This window comes from Hippocampus comes, unplaced genomic scaffold, assembly GCF_001891065.2.
Source record: "Hippocampus comes isolate QL1 unplaced genomic scaffold, H_comes_QL1_v1.1 scaffold248, whole genome shotgun sequence".
In the NCBI taxonomy this organism is placed as follows: domain Eukaryota; kingdom Metazoa; phylum Chordata; class Actinopteri; order Syngnathiformes; family Syngnathidae; genus Hippocampus; species Hippocampus comes.
Window position 1 is genome coordinate 1,327,536 of NW_017806277.1, and position 15,518 is coordinate 1,343,053.

The following is a 15,518-nucleotide window of genomic DNA, read 5'->3' on the forward strand; positions in this document are numbered from 1 at the left end:
CACTGTGTCTACTCTCCCAGCATAGGAATTAAGAGTTGATCAAACTATTTTTTTCAAGAAATTGTGTGTGGAAAAGATGTGAAAAAGAAAAAATATTACCATTTAAATACCAGTACACTTGATGACAATGAATACATTCACATGCAGTCAATAACCCTTTCAAAACCTGAATCTTAGCAAAAAAAAAAAAAAGCATTCTGCTTTTTAAAAACCCAAATAAGACCTCTGGGTCCCTTTTCAAACCAGAATATTTGGTCATAGGAACACAATACTGTTTATTCACTGTAGTGAAAGGTGAAGCCACCGGCGGGCATCTTATGTTACCAAATTTGAATTCATTAATTTCTTTGCAGCATTTCCACATTATTTTCTGTCTTTTCAGCAAAAATGTGACAGTGTGTATTCCGACACACAAATAATGTGTGAATATAAGTCTGTGCATCTGGCGTGCAACTCACAGAATAGTGACCGCATGCAAAACAAGTCAAATATATACAGGTATGTACTGTTCTTGACTTGATGCCAAAATGTAACTGAAACAGAACTACAGTAAAACTGCGAACAGTGTCTACTAACTAACAATATAACGCATATACTGAGAAACAATTGTGGTCTCCTGTATTATGTGTTGAAATGGTCTCCGCTCAAAAAGTGAACCATGAACGAAATGGTTCTGATGACTCATCACATTTGCTTCTAAACTTGAAATGAGGAAAAGGTGTCACAAGTGAAGTGCAGATAAAGAGAGACTAGTTGTTTTAAATCATGTATTCTTGCCTTCAAAGTGTACATTTATCCCGTGTTTTAAACTCTTGGAAAGTGTCTTTGAGTACGATGAAAAGCGCTTTCAAAATAAATGTATTATTATTATTATTTTTATTATTATAAGATCAAATCAGCTAAATAAGCATTACCTGGTAACCTTGGATGATTCCATTGTGAGTTTCAGATGGAGGAGGCTCCCAGTTTAGGTGGATGGAGTTGTTGTGATCATGATAAACTGTTATGGACACAGCGAGTGGAGCTGCACTGGGAACTGCATCGAAAAAGTTCATGAAGTAACCATTGAATTCCAAATTATGAAAATATAATGACTGCAATATTCCTCACCCGTCTCCGGAACTCTAAGGAGCCGTGTGTTACTCTCCCGGCCATACAAACTGCTGCCATAGGGGCGAACCTTAAACTCATATTTGTAGCCTCTCCTTAATGGGCCAACCTGGGTCTGAAAGCTTGGCACTGTCACCTTTTTTGCGGCCCAGTCGGAGCTGGCGGGGAAAAGGCAACGATAGAGGACCTCAAAGCCATCGAGGTAATGAGGCTGAATGGGGAGGGACTGGAACTGAAAGAACGCGATGAAGAAAAGCAACTGATGAAGCAAAACATGCTCTCAATTTTCCATGTCACAGTGTTTAGATACCTTCCATTGCACTTGTGATATGTTGGAGCCTGGGGCCATGATTGTGACATTTTCGAGGACCACTCGCAGGGCTGACAGTTCTATGTGGAGATCTTTCTGCTTCGTGCTGGCAGCTACAGGAAATAAACGCAGCTTACTGCATTATATAAGATTATGAGAGAGAGAGAGAGAGAGAGAGAGAGAGAGAGAGAGAGAGAGAGAGAGAGAGAGAGAGAGAGAGAGAGAGAGAGATAGAAAGAGAGAGAGAGAGCAATATGCAAGTGTACCTAACATGGAATGAGACACTTTCCACTTAACAAAGCAGATTTATCAAATGTTATTTCAGCAACGCTTAGGCAGCTAATTTGGCATTGTCTGTCAGTATTTACCAATTTTAACACATTCACACCACTGCCGGTGCACTACTTAGGGGACTGGCACAAATTTTACGATCACATGGAGGCTTTCCTAGCATGCTTTTGTGCTGTTACAAGGAACGCATATGTACAAGAAACATTTGTGACTGTGTTCCACCTCTTTAACCCTTTTCAGGGACAGCGGTTACGACAGTGGACAGCTTGTCATGTTATCAGGTTACAGGCAATTATTATTGATGAATGGAAGGTTAATATAATGTTTTATTTGATTCAGACATGTTGTAATATAGTTACAGTGGTACCTCTACTTACGAAATTAATTGGTTCTGGAAGAAATTTATTAACTAGAAAATTTGTAAGTAGAGACGTGATTTGCATGTAAATGCCCTAATCCGTTCCAAGCCCCCCCCCCAAAAAAAAATCAGACATAAATGTTTTCTAAAGCATAAAAATGCATCAAAAATATAACAAATACATGTTGTAATTACATTATTGCACAATAAATGACAGCTGTGCATCCTGTAAAAAACAAAGAATAGAGTAAAGAATAAAAATGATGGTCATTTAACTTTTAACTGCGTCCTCATTGTTTTTTGCCCTCTTTAGTTCATGTTCTCTCTCAGAAGTGGTTTTTGGCCTGCCGTTATGTAAAGAACTGATCCAAGGAAGGCTTTTAACAATCCTTCGAAAACGTCCAAGGCAAACATCAGCATCGTGAGCGACAGGTGTACGCTTTTTCTGGGTGATTCACATTAACGTAAAACTATCAGAACACCTCATGGCCTGAAGGGCGAATGACGAGAATGCTGCAAAGACACATGTCTATCTATCTACACACGGACACGTTCGGTAGAAGTTCCTCTTAGCCAATGGGATGCCAGGATGATGCTCGGTAATAGCCAATGGCAAAGCAGCTATAAGGATGTTGCGTTCAGGAAACTCGGAGCTGCGAGGAGCAGCCCATACTGAATTTCTACCTTTCGTATCTTGAAATTTCATTCCTAAGAGGCAACATTTTCCTATTGAGGCGTTTCATAACTTGAAAATGTTGTATGAAGAGGCGTTTGTAAGTAGAGGTATCACTGTATAGTTGTGTTGTTTGACTTTGTGTATTAAATTATTGCAACTTGGAGACACCCTTAGTAACAAAGTGCAGTCAAAGTTGAGAAGTCATTTACAGTAACTTGATGTCATTCCAGGAGACAGCTAGTATATTGTCAAGAGTTTGATGCTATCGATGCTATTGCTATGTGTTAGACTAACGAACGCAAGTTAGCACGCAGTCGTTTCGTAAATGCGGAATTAGTAAATGTGCAGAGTTTGTTACTGAGCAAACTTAAGTGTTGAAAATGAATTGTTATCTTGGATGATGCAACGTCAATGACTGAAAATGTTATTGGGTCTCCTGAAAAGTGCTAATTTTGGAGGTACGATTCCGCCCAACTTAAACTTCAACCTCATATCGTTTCACCAAAATAATGCATTAATTGGAATAAATGTTTCACCAAATGAAGAGCACAACAAAAATAATACGGACATACTTTGCCCTTCAATTAGTAGCTGTGCAGTGGCTGTGACCACACCGACATCGTTGACCGCTGTGCAGGTGTACTTGCCAGCATCTTGGGCCGTCACATAATGGATCTGAAGTGTCTGGTCTGGGTTCATAAGATATCTGGACACAAATGTGACTTTTACCTCAATACTTTTGAGTGCATTACCACCACCTTATGGCCAACGGCGGTAATGCACAAAAAGTATTTGCCAACTGCCAAAAGAAAGTCAACACGGTTAGGGAACAGAGATTTCTTGGGATTTTCAATAATATGCAAAAAGATCACAAAGCAGCAAAAGCAAAACACACACGCCGAGTTAATCCTTTGATGCTTGCTGAGTTATGTTGAGAGATGTCACATATAATGGCAGCTCAAACGCTGCTGTTTTGTGCAATTTTACAGAAATGCAGTGGATATAAAATGTCTACACACCCCTGTTCAAATGCCAGGTATTTGTGGTTGAAAAAAAATCCTGATAATAAAAGTAAAAATAAAAAAGAATTAAAGATGAACCTTTTCAAAACTTTTTCCACTTCTAATTTGAACAATAACCTCATACTCATTTAGTGGCAAAGGTTTGCAAGCATGTGCACGAACTCTGACCCCCCCCCCCCCCCCAAAAAAAACATTCCCTACGTGTGCACACATTTGCAAATCTTTGCCACTCAGTGAGATATAAGTGGGATGTGGTTCTAAAGAATGAACCAATTAACGTTAAACTGTTAAATGAGATTCTGGAGATACTTGTCACCACTTAAAGTGCCTCTGACAAACTCCAAATAAAATTCGGATATTCTAGTAATCTTTCCCTGTCATTTACTTTGTATTTTACTTTCTTGCAGAAGCCTGAAGGGACAGTGGCTGTTATTACGAACGTGGAATAATGCCCTCTGCATTGTCGAAGGACCCCAGTCAAAGGAAAAAAAAAAAAAAAAACAAAGCATGATGCTTCCAGCACCATGCTTCACTCTAATTATTGTGTTCTTTTGGTGATGAGCAGTGGTTTACTTGCGCCCAAACATTCCTTTTGAACGGCTAAAAAAAAAAAGAAAGATTTACTGATCACTACTTTTAGCTCCTGAGTCAATCAAGGTCATGTTAGACAAATTCTGACTGATACTTTCTAAGTTGTAGTGCTTTAGAGCTTGTGGTACGAATAAAACAAGCATTATATTGTACTGTGTACTGTACGATGAAATCTGACATTCACAATACCTGCCATTGGGCAGTGGGCCCCGCTCTCTGCTCCAGACCACGGCAGGTGGAGGATCACCTTTTGCCTGACAGTAGAACTGGGCAGACTCCCCCAATCTCACTGAGACATTTTCTGGCTTGACCACTAAAACTGGTTTTGCTAGAATAAAAGAAAGTAAATCGGTTTTCAAAGTGGAATGAAATTGCATTTCGAAAAATGGTATTGCATTAAAATACTTTAATATTAAATGACAATTTCGACTCTGGAAATGTCTAACCGAGCACAGTGAGTCGAGCTGCCCTGCTCTCGCGCTTCCCCATCGTGTTGCTGGCCACACACACATAGGCACCAGAGTGGTTCTTCTCTGCAGGAGCGATGATAAGCTTTCCATTCAGCTCCTGGATAGCACAAAAACACACCCACACACACACCAACAGGAGGAAGAATTCACAGTAAAAGTTTGATCGCTTTACAAATGTGCAAAATATAATATTGAATTATCAGTGGAGCTTTGATCGCTATTACTCAGTTGACAGTGAGTGCAAACTGATTTATCTCTCTTTTTTTGTCAATACAAAAATCGAAATTATATTTGATTATTAAAAGATGCTTTAAAACTTGGTGCTTAGATTACAGTTAAAATGGTACATTTTGAAGGCATACATAATTGTACAGCTTGCCACAACGCAGATAAAGGAGCACTACAATGAGAAAGTTCAATTATTATTCTGCAACAATTCTCCTAAAAAATATTGAGCACAGTTTTGATTCCTTTATTGAATATATCGCAACTGGATTGTTCTAGTTGTCTTCGAAGATGTTTTGCCTCTCATCGGAGCAGGCTATATCTCCCTCATAACTACATACTGTATGGTTTCACTTTGTTAGGATGCAGAGAGGCCCCTCTGCCATCAAAACCACCATTTGGGTGGAAATGCTATCACTTAATATTGCACCCAAAAGAGTGATACCATTTGTGCTTTGAGGGAGTAACTCCAAAGCGAGATTCAGAGCAAATACGAAATATTGCTTCTCCCTAGGTGTCTTGCGTGCATTTGTTCGCAGAGGAACTACAGGGGAGGTTGCTTGACGTGGTTTCTCCTGCGATATACAAAAAAAAAAAAAAGTTCGCTTGTGAATCAGGTGGTCGGTGGTTTTACTAATAATTTGCCTAATACTAAATACCGTCCGTATTGGCCCGAATATAAGACGGTGTTTTTTGCATTGAAATAAGACTGAAAAAGTGGGGGTCGTCTTATATTCGGAGTCTAGACATTATACCCATTCACACGCTAGATGGCGTCAGATATCATTGAAGCAAATGCTGAACTTGACTCCGCAGGCCAAAGCGAACCCCTGTCACGAAGAATAAAAATAAAAATAGCGGTAGCACGAAGAAGAAAAATAAAAAAATAGCGGTAAGAAAGAAAAGAGAAGAAAATAATGGAAGAGATAACAGAAAATGGAGAAACGTAGCGACAATCTGGAGAAAAGTGGGTCGAAGATCGGCCAGGTTAACTGGCAGCTGAGGAGAAGTTATGATGTAATTTACATTTCAAAAACCAGAAGCCATTCATTTACGAATGTGATTGCACTTTAGTTTACATATTTAAATGTTCAGATATTGAGATTTGAATGAGGCAAAATAACTTGCTTTTTCTCTCAAATATATTGTTATAATCATTTGTTTCAGATCTACTGTAATTATTTTCTGTATAAAAATTAATTTGGTGTTCAAAAAGTCTTTTTTCAAACTTGAGTCTTGAAAAAGAGCGGGTCGTCTTTTAATCAGGGACGTCTTATATTCGGGCCAATACGGTACTATCTTGGTACACAGTTCTACACCTGTAAACAAGTAAATACACTAACCAAATACACTAACTTCCTTGCTCACCATTCTCCAAGCCTGCTCCTTTTTGGTTTGGTCCAGGTGTTTGGATGCTGGTTCTGTTGGGTAGCTCTCAGTGACCACAGAACGCAATGACCGTTGTGTCCTACGTTTTTTTATTTCTACGCATTGTGTGTGCACTTTGTGTACTATATCCAAGGGCTATAACAATATACAGTTGGGGCAAGTTCTTATTCCCAACCCAGTGAAAATGTCAAGCAGACTGGTGTTGCCATAATGAGCCACACCTTTACCAAATGTCATAGGTTTGTGCTTGGACTGTTTTTGCCAATAATGTTAATTGCTTCCGTTCTATTTCTTATTTTCTTGTGTCAAAATGACTGCAGTGAAAAGAAAAAAAGGCTAATGGTGGTGTGGTGACTTTTGTGCATAACAGCACGATGCAAGGTACTGGAATAAGACTAATCTCTTGAGTAACCAACATGCAAACATTTGATTTGAAGCTAAGGAAGAGGCAAAGACTATCTTACAGTGTAGTGGAAGTCAGTGTAGTTGATTGGCAGGCCGTCTTTTCTCCACATAATGTTAGGCTCTGGGTGTCCCACTGGGGGGGCACAGTTTAAAACAGCCACTTCCCCCTCTGCCACCTCGACATCACTGGGCTGCACGGTGAAGGCCTCCTGCAGTGCTACAAAGTACAAGAAACGGCTGAGAATTAATAAGTCATCAGGGCATCAAACAGACAATAAATAAATAAATAACTTATTAAATAGCACAGATTGCGAATACTGTTTTGACAGATAGGTAAACTATATACAGTATACACCTCAACAGGCTGCCGCGGTCATTTTCTAACAAAAAAGTATGAGAGGTGAAAAAAATACAAATACATCTCACTGTCAATAATGAATCATGGGCCCTTAAACTCATCAATCTTTTAACATTTCAGCCTCTGCTGAAATGCAAAAAGAAGCCACTGACTGTAAGACTGTCGGAGGTTTGTTTCTTCCACGTTGATGTTATCACTTCCAGTAAACTAATAGATTGCCTTATTTTGGTGAAATAATCACAACAGGAGCAACCGAGTCGCACTTACATCATCGATGACAGCGGATTCAAGTAATAAAACCGAGCTGCTTGACACATAACTGTGTAGTACTTTATTTTTACTTAAAGGGAATTCACCATCTGCCCGCATTAGACCATGACTTGGTCTGAAGCCGGCCCTCAGTCTCCCATTTGAGGAAGGCTGCACTACACAAAGGAGAACAGATCATATTTACCCAGTATTATCTTCACCATACTGGGTTTTTATAATATTCAGCATTTAATTTCAAATCTCCCCACCTACAATTCACAGAAGCATTGCTAGACCTTAAAAAGCTTGTGGGGCCTGATAAAGAACACTCCCAAAGTTCACATTTACCTTGAACCCTGAATATGTCACCAACATTACAGCAGGGTTCACGACTGGTGAGGGAGTGATGTTAGAGTCAGATTTACAAATTTCTAGAAATTAATCTAAACCAAAGAGATTGGTGTGTTTGGCATGAAATAAGCAGCCCTGAAATTAAGAACAGGTAAATGGGTATTTTTCTGACCCGTTTGAAGCAGATATTTAATCTCTGGCGTGTGAATATTCTTATTCGTCCAGGTCATTGTATTCTTGTCAAAAAAATCATGACAGATTCAGCCTTTTTTATGCACTGAAGTGTGTTAATTAAGATTTAAAGAACATTAACTGCTTCAAATAAAGGAAAACGTTAAGCCACTTCAGACGATTGGATGTCCCTAGAAACGTGTGCTTATTGAACTTGATGAAGCGTTGATGGCTGACTGACAGTCTAGCGCACAGGAAAGCTTCATTAGGATTCACTCCTTTTGGAGCCTGCATTTCACAGGGCCAGTTTGCAGTTATCAAAAAAAAAAACAAAAAAAACAACAACAACAACAACAAAACACTTTGTCACAAATGTCAAAACTCTATGTAGATAGTAGAATCTTATTAAAGTGACCTTTTGAAAAATCACCCCAATCTGGCTCCATTTTATGCCTCTAATTTGATTTTAATTACCGTATTTTCTGCACAATAAGGCACACCTAAAAGCATTTTCTCAAAAGCCGACAGTGCACCTTATAATCCGATGTGCCTTATATATGGGTCAATATTCTGATTTCTTGGACATAGTACAGTAAATATTCTCTAGTACGAACTCGTGTTTGCGCTGTCCAATTTGTCCTGATAAAAGAAATTCCTCATTTGGGAAATGAGCATGGTACATGTCCTTTATGAACCTGCAAGTATGTTGACAAAATGCACGTGTAACAACACAATCAATAAAATACAAAAATATACTGTCCAAAAACTATTTATATAACAAAAACTGCAATACAGGTGTATCCAAAAAAAAAATCACAACAGTAAAATACGTAAAGTATTGTTTATTTTTTTCTGTCTTGGGAAAAAAATGTGTCTATTTTGGATTGTTTTGTTGGATGCATTCTTTGGTTTATGACAATGTTTGCCTGTGTGTCATACAGTTTTCTTGTTAGTTGCAAGTAACTGTCCCGCTGATCACCGATGTCTGGTAATTCTTGTGCATACTGAAGGATTTTTGTTGCCATTTGCATTGCTTCCTCGCTGGATGGTGGCTTGTCAACAGGAGTTGAATTGATGCCTTGTTTTTTAAAGTTTCGTAGATTTCCGACTCCAAGTGTCTGCTGGATGTTTTTAACTTTGTGTCCAGCCTCGCTCAAACGGATGCATTTCACTCGCTCCGCTCCAGTCATTACAGTTCTTCTACGTTTCGATGCCATGATCTACACGACGTAAGTGAATAAAGTTAAAATCTTTCGCAATTGCAGTAAAACGCACGCCAATAAAAAGTCACTTACACGTCTTCGTATCGAAGCTGATGAATGTAAACGGCGAAGCGAACACGTCTGTTCGGTCGTGTCGAGTGGGTGCTGCTTTTAAGCTAGTGCCACGTTCTACAGGACGTAAGTGAATAAAGTTAAAATCATTCACAATTACAGTAAAACGCACGCCAATAAAAACTCACTTACACGTCGTCGTTTCGAATCTGATGATCGAAAAACGCTAAGTGAAAACGTGTCTCAGCGTCGTGTCTTTTCGGTCGCATGGGGTGGGCGTTGCGTGTATTTAAGCTCCCGCGGCATTACGCCTCCATCCGGGTTACGGCTAGTGGAATTTCCGCTTACGTAATTCCGGTAACACATAAAATCGTAGTCAAAATGTTAATGCATAGGTTTTTATTACGGGTGAAGGATATTTCATATTTAGTGTATTTGAAATGTTTTGTAAAGCGCTTAGGTACAGCTGCAGTGGTTGAGAAAGCTCTACATAAATCAAGGTGTTTTGTATTGTATTCCCTTTAACTTATCTCCATCTAGTGGATGCATAATGCAACCTCAGCCGCTACTGTAGCTTCTATCCTATGCGTCTTATAATGTGGTGCGCCCTATCTTTGAAAACTGTTTTAAAATTGGCCATTCATTGAAGGTGCGCCTTATACTCCGAAGCACCTCATAGTGCAGAAAATTCGGTACTCTAAAAAACTTTGCAGATGCAAGGACGATTGAGTAGTCTCCCAAGCGCTCTACAAAGCTTGCATGGAGCACATATTTGGCACTTGATGACATTTAGGTCAGATGAGCCATACTTCACATGCATCTAATACTGTATACATCAGATTTATATCCACAAATGAAAGAATCCTGTGTTGGATTTCAATCAAATTTGAACCAACTTGGTGTGCAGAAAACTCGCCAATCAGAGGCTGTCAAGACAGTGTTACTGAGGGGTGTTGTTAATCATTTGTAGGTACATGATGCAGCTGCACTGGGATGCCCATCAATGTTGGTTTCTTTTGTACATTCAAAAAAACAAAACATCAAACTGGATACACCTCAACTTGCTTGTGGAAATAGCTGATTTTTTTTTTAGAGCAAAGTTTCACTCATGAATCATTCAGTAAAATTCAGCAGAAGTCTTACCTGCAATGTGCAAGGTTGCATTGTGGCTCATGGCCGTTCCTGCACTGTTCCTGGCCACACACGTGTACACTCCCTCATGCGAGTGGCCATGATCACTTCCACCCACACTCAGGAAGAAAAGCCGATCATCTGATAAAATCATGGGTTGCAGTTGGCCATCTCCCTTTGATATCTCCAGAGGCTGGCCGTTGTGCAGCCATTCAATGGTTGGCTTTGGGTTTCCATCCCCCCGGCAGGAGAATGTGGCTGGCTTTCCAAATTTCACCACGACATCAGAGGGGTGATGCACAATGCGGGGTGGTACATCGTCAGCACAAACTCTGGCACCTGTTAAAGGATTCAAATTGTTTTTGATTAAGTTCTAAAATGTCTGGCCATTCTTTATTTACAATAGCATTCTTTTCGTTTCTTTTGAGTGTCCCTTACCAGTTGTTGAGAACATACAGAATGGAAACAGACCACAGCCATTACATTTTGACATTGAAAATAATGTTGGCATTATAAAAAACACCTAAAAGAAAATGATGCCTAAAAGAATGTTGGCAATAAAAACAAAAAAAATTCCATTGTAAAAAAAAAAAAAAAGTATAATTGCTGAATCTTGGTTTTAATCATTTTAATCTAATTATTTGTAAATGATTTCATGTTAGTTTTTCCACCAGATATTTTGAATGGTATTTTTTGTCTTGATAGCTGTGTGCGTTTTATATTGTCTAATTTGATTATGTCAAAGGAAAAAAAATCAGTAATTATCGCTGTCGACATGTATGAAACACTCATATCGTGACACATTTTTTGCCCAGCTTGAATCCAAAGCAAACACGTTTTTACCCTCCTACTAACAAACAATGTTTGCAGGGTGTAGAACATGAATGCCATTGTTTGAACTTCCTGCAGACGGATGACCACATCCAAGGAAAGGGGGGACTGATCAGCTTCCTGATAGGAGAGGAAGCTCAAGGCACTCAGGAACAACTGAAGAAAGAACCCTGGAACTCCCTGATCAACAGCATACTCACAATTAAAGAATGTGTATGTGTGTATTTACACTGTACTTTGTAGAGCCTGTAAACTTGTAAACTTAAAATTGACAGAAAATCATAGTGATTTTAACTTGGGATGTTTTTAAATTGATTTGGTGCACTAATATTTCTGCAATAAAAGACATTTAAAACTACTTGATTCATGTAATCCAAAGACAAGGGTAACTCATTTTACTCCAACTGAAATTTAAATACATAACCAATCAGATCAAATATTATTCAACAACTATTGCACAACCGACTGAAGATATGCTCTGCTTCAATGGGTCCTTCATTCATTAGAACCGGAAATGCCTCAAATGACAGATAATACCCCGTTACCCACATTGTCGCAGCAGTTCCACATAAAATGTAGAAAAAAAAAACTTACAAATCATCAATGTAAGCCTTTCATGACACATAGATGTAATTTAAAACGCACAAGAACATTTATGTGAATCGAAAATATTTTTCGCCATGTCTAATTCAAGTTAAAGTGGACTTCCAAACACGCACAATAACACACGCATACTCAAGCACACAAGCAACAAGCACACGAATATCACATTACCAGTCATTAAACTATTCTGAATAATCAATTAATTTTTAAACTTATTGTGAATATAATGCACATGTTCTCTCCCCTTATTGAGTGCCTTATTCTTTTACACTACGAACGCACGTCATACAAATTAACCATGTCGATACTTTAACATAAATTGATAGCTATGTTACAAGAAATATAACGTATATGCAGTACATAAGTAACTTACCTGGCAAAAGAAATGCGGTTATCACGAAGAGCAACATGACATCACCTCTGGCGATGGACATGGATGCTGTCAGGCCAAGGCAAGCCAGTCTTCACAAAGATTGTCTATTTTTGTTGATACTCTGCATTACTCTAACACGGAGCCAACCAGCAGCGGGGGAAATTTTCAAAATAAAAGCCAAAATAAATAAGGGGACGTGGGTGCTTTGGACTTATAATAACTGTAGAAAAAAAAATCTGTTATCATCTAACCCAGAGATCGGCAACTCGCCACGTGAGGCTCTTTCCTCCTTATCTTGTGGCTCTGCGTGGCTTGGGAAAATAAATTAGAAGTGTCTGATTTATGTGTTTGTCCGTCTATGTGTGCCCTGTGATTGGCTGGCAACCAGTTCAGGGTGTACCCCACCTATTGCTTGAAGACAGCTTGGATAGGCTCTCGCATGCCTGCCACCCTTGTGAGGATAAACTGATTATAAAATGGATGGATGAATTGATAATTGATGTGTATGTTATTTGATTAGATGAGACAAGATTCCAGAACACTTCTCCTTGAAACTTTAAAAACAAGACTGAAATTGTGCCGAAAATCACAGAGACTGATTTCCATTGTATTTTTGAATTCAGGTGAAGGCCCCGCTGCACACTCCGAAAGCCAAAAGTATGACGACTCACGGCATTTTTGTTTACTAGAAGTTTAGGTCTACAGAGATGAAAGTGGACTTTTCTGAAAATTCCGGAATAAATAGTTTACACAAAACGCTCTTCAAATACTCGACATTCAATGATTAATCTTCCTTTTGTGTTCACACGTGTACCCTTTGTGGCTTCCGTTCGGGCCGAAATTTCGAAATCTCCAAGATATGGCGAGGCCATGAGAGTGCGAGGCAAGTGTATTACTGTTGTGGCGACGCCACTCAAGCTAAGTGAGCCTCACCAGTAGATAGTCCGCTGCGCTCTGCTGTGCGTGTTTCAGCGCGAACATGTACGCAAGCGCGTCTTTTGATTTCAACCAATCAGCGTCGACGCAAATGACGTCACACACGACAACAGCTAAGCTAAGTTAGCCGAGACGACGCTCGAAGTCCGACGGACACGATTTTCTGCCAATCTGTGTTTTTCCCTTTTTGGCCAAATATATTTTTTTACAACAACTGTCTTGTTGACGGCGTCTTTTATTCGTTCCACTGGGGTTTAGCAGGTGTGTTTATAAAGAGACGAAAATTGTTTGGGGACTATCCCCCCACCTTCTAGTTGAGATGGTATAACCCAAGAGGCAAAATGACGCTTGCTACTGTTGTTGCAAGTTGCCATTCGTTCTACCAAATCATTAGACAAACGCCATCATGTCTTCTGTCGTTATTACACAAACAAAAATCTCTTTACCGTTACTAGTGTTAGTGCCTCAATATGGCTCCGCTCGTGAAAGCAATACAACGAACTCAAACGCGTCTTCGTTCAATGTTGTCAACTAATATCCGGATTAATTTTATTATTTATTTTATTTTCCTAAATTCTCCGGAGAAATTTTCATAAAAATTTGAAAAACCCGGAATTCCGGGAAAATCCGGAGGACTTTCATCTCTGGGTCTAGAAGTTTGCTCTGAGATCCATTTTTTAATTCATTTGAAAGATACCTTCAATTCTGCAATTTTTTATTTTATTTATTTTTTTAGTAAGACTTCAAAATGTTTTCATTTAATAAATAAAATTACATTTTCTGAACCATGGATGGACTGCATGGATTTCATGAGTAACACACTATTTTACAAGTATAAAGAGAATGTATGACAGAGGCATTCATTAAGTATCGGTGAAGTGTCTTTCAAAATGCAAACTCTGCAGCAGTCTGTTGCGGTGAAGATGGAACTGAGCAAAAAGGCAAACCCTCAATTTACTAATTCACACGACCAGCTATGAACCACAAGCTGGCCACAGGAGGAAGATTATGCATACAAGTACAGTCAGACCTTGGATTTCAACCAGAAAATTTGAGATTTTTACACCTCGGGTTACGTCAGAAAACCGGTTTTCGACCAAACTGAGCAAACCCAAATACACCACCCGACTACTCTCGGCTTCCTTACACGCAAGTGATGCTTCCTCGTGTAACGTTCTTTGTGAGCAGACGTGTTTGTTTTGATTTACGAAAATCTCACTGTTTTTTCTTTCTTCTGCATAGTTTATTAGCCCCTAATCATGGGCTAATAAAATAGTTTTGGATTTCGAACAAATTGCTTTTCAAACAGCCTTCTGAAACGGATTTTGGTCGAACACCGTTCTGTAGCAGAAAGTAGCTTCCTTTTCAGAATCTTTCTCCCTTAGGGACTAAGTGAGACGCTCCATCATTCTGGATGGGCTCTGAGGACAGTGACTGATCCTTTGCATTGTGAGGAGTCAAATGACATGGGCGGGCATCTGGTTAGGATAGGTCGTAGACGCTCTCATGATGACGTGTTCCAGTCATGTCCCACCTGGAAGACCCAACACTCACTGGTGAAACTACGCCTCCCAGTTGGTCTGGCAACACCAAGGGATCCTCCCAGAAGATCTGGATGAAAAGGCTAGGGAGAGTTAAGTCTGGCTTCTGTGCTTAAAGGGTACCTGTGGTTGCCAGATGAAAAGATAAAATCTGGTTTATACAGATCCAAACGATGGTCGACTGGTTAGCGCGTCAGCCTCACAGTGCGGAGGTGCAGAGTTCGATTCTGGCTCCGGCCTTCCTGTGTGGAGTTTGCATGTTCTCCCCATGCCTGCTTGGGTTTTCTCTCGGGATTCTCGTTTCCTCCCACATTCCAAAAACATGTGTGACAGGTTAATGGAACGCTCTAAATTGTCCCTAGGTGTGAGTGTGAGTGCGGATGGTTGTCTATGTGTGCCCTGCGATTGGCTGGCGACCAGTTCAGGGTGTTCCCCGCCCACTGCCTGAAGACAGCTGGGAAAGGTTTCAGCATGCCCCGCAACCCTTGTGAGGATAAAGTGGTCCAGAAAATGGATGGATGGATGGATGGATGGATGGATGGATGGATGGATGGATGGTTGGATGGATGGATGGATGGATAGGAGATCCAAACGCGTTTTGTTGGTTGCAGTGGTTGTATTGAAGCAACGTTTATAATAGCTTGCGGGACCTGTGTCTGAGATGCCATGGCAGCTAACTTTTACTTACCTTTGTTTAACCCCAATCAATGCAGAATGCAGTTGGTTCCACAGTAGAAGCCCAGAACCTCTCTCAGACTTTCACGTTCCCACGAGGAATATTCAAGCATAACCAAGCGGCAGTGCAGCCTTTGGAAACCAGTTTATCACATGTTGGGGAAACACAAGGGATTAT

At 39.8% G+C, this 15,518-nt stretch overlaps 1 protein-coding gene across 5 annotated transcripts in view; it reads right to left on the bottom strand.

The window, feature by feature from the left end:
• robo4 (roundabout, axon guidance receptor, homolog 4 (Drosophila)) overlaps nt 1-15,518 on the bottom strand; it is a 35,911-nt gene that overhangs the window by 18,247 nt on the left and 2,146 nt on the right. For 3 of the 5 annotated variants that reach the window (XM_019857745.1, XM_019857746.1, XM_019857743.1), the window contains exons 2-9: nt 10,394-10,720; nt 6,907-7,064; nt 4,805-4,925; nt 4,548-4,686; nt 3,318-3,451; nt 1,421-1,533; nt 1,111-1,342; nt 915-1,036 (exon numbers count right to left, since the gene is read on the bottom strand). In XM_019857745.1, the coding sequence (XP_019713304.1) occupies nt 915-1,036; nt 1,111-1,342; nt 1,421-1,533; nt 3,318-3,451; nt 4,548-4,686; nt 4,805-4,925; nt 6,907-7,064; nt 10,394-10,720 (1,346 nt within the window). Of the gene's footprint in view, nt 1-914; nt 1,037-1,110; nt 1,343-1,420; nt 1,534-3,317; nt 3,452-4,547; nt 4,687-4,804; nt 4,926-6,906; nt 7,065-10,393; nt 10,721-12,188; nt 12,477-15,518 lie in introns of those variants that run through there. The other 2 variants (XM_019857747.1, XM_019857744.1) reach the window with 2 other exon arrangements.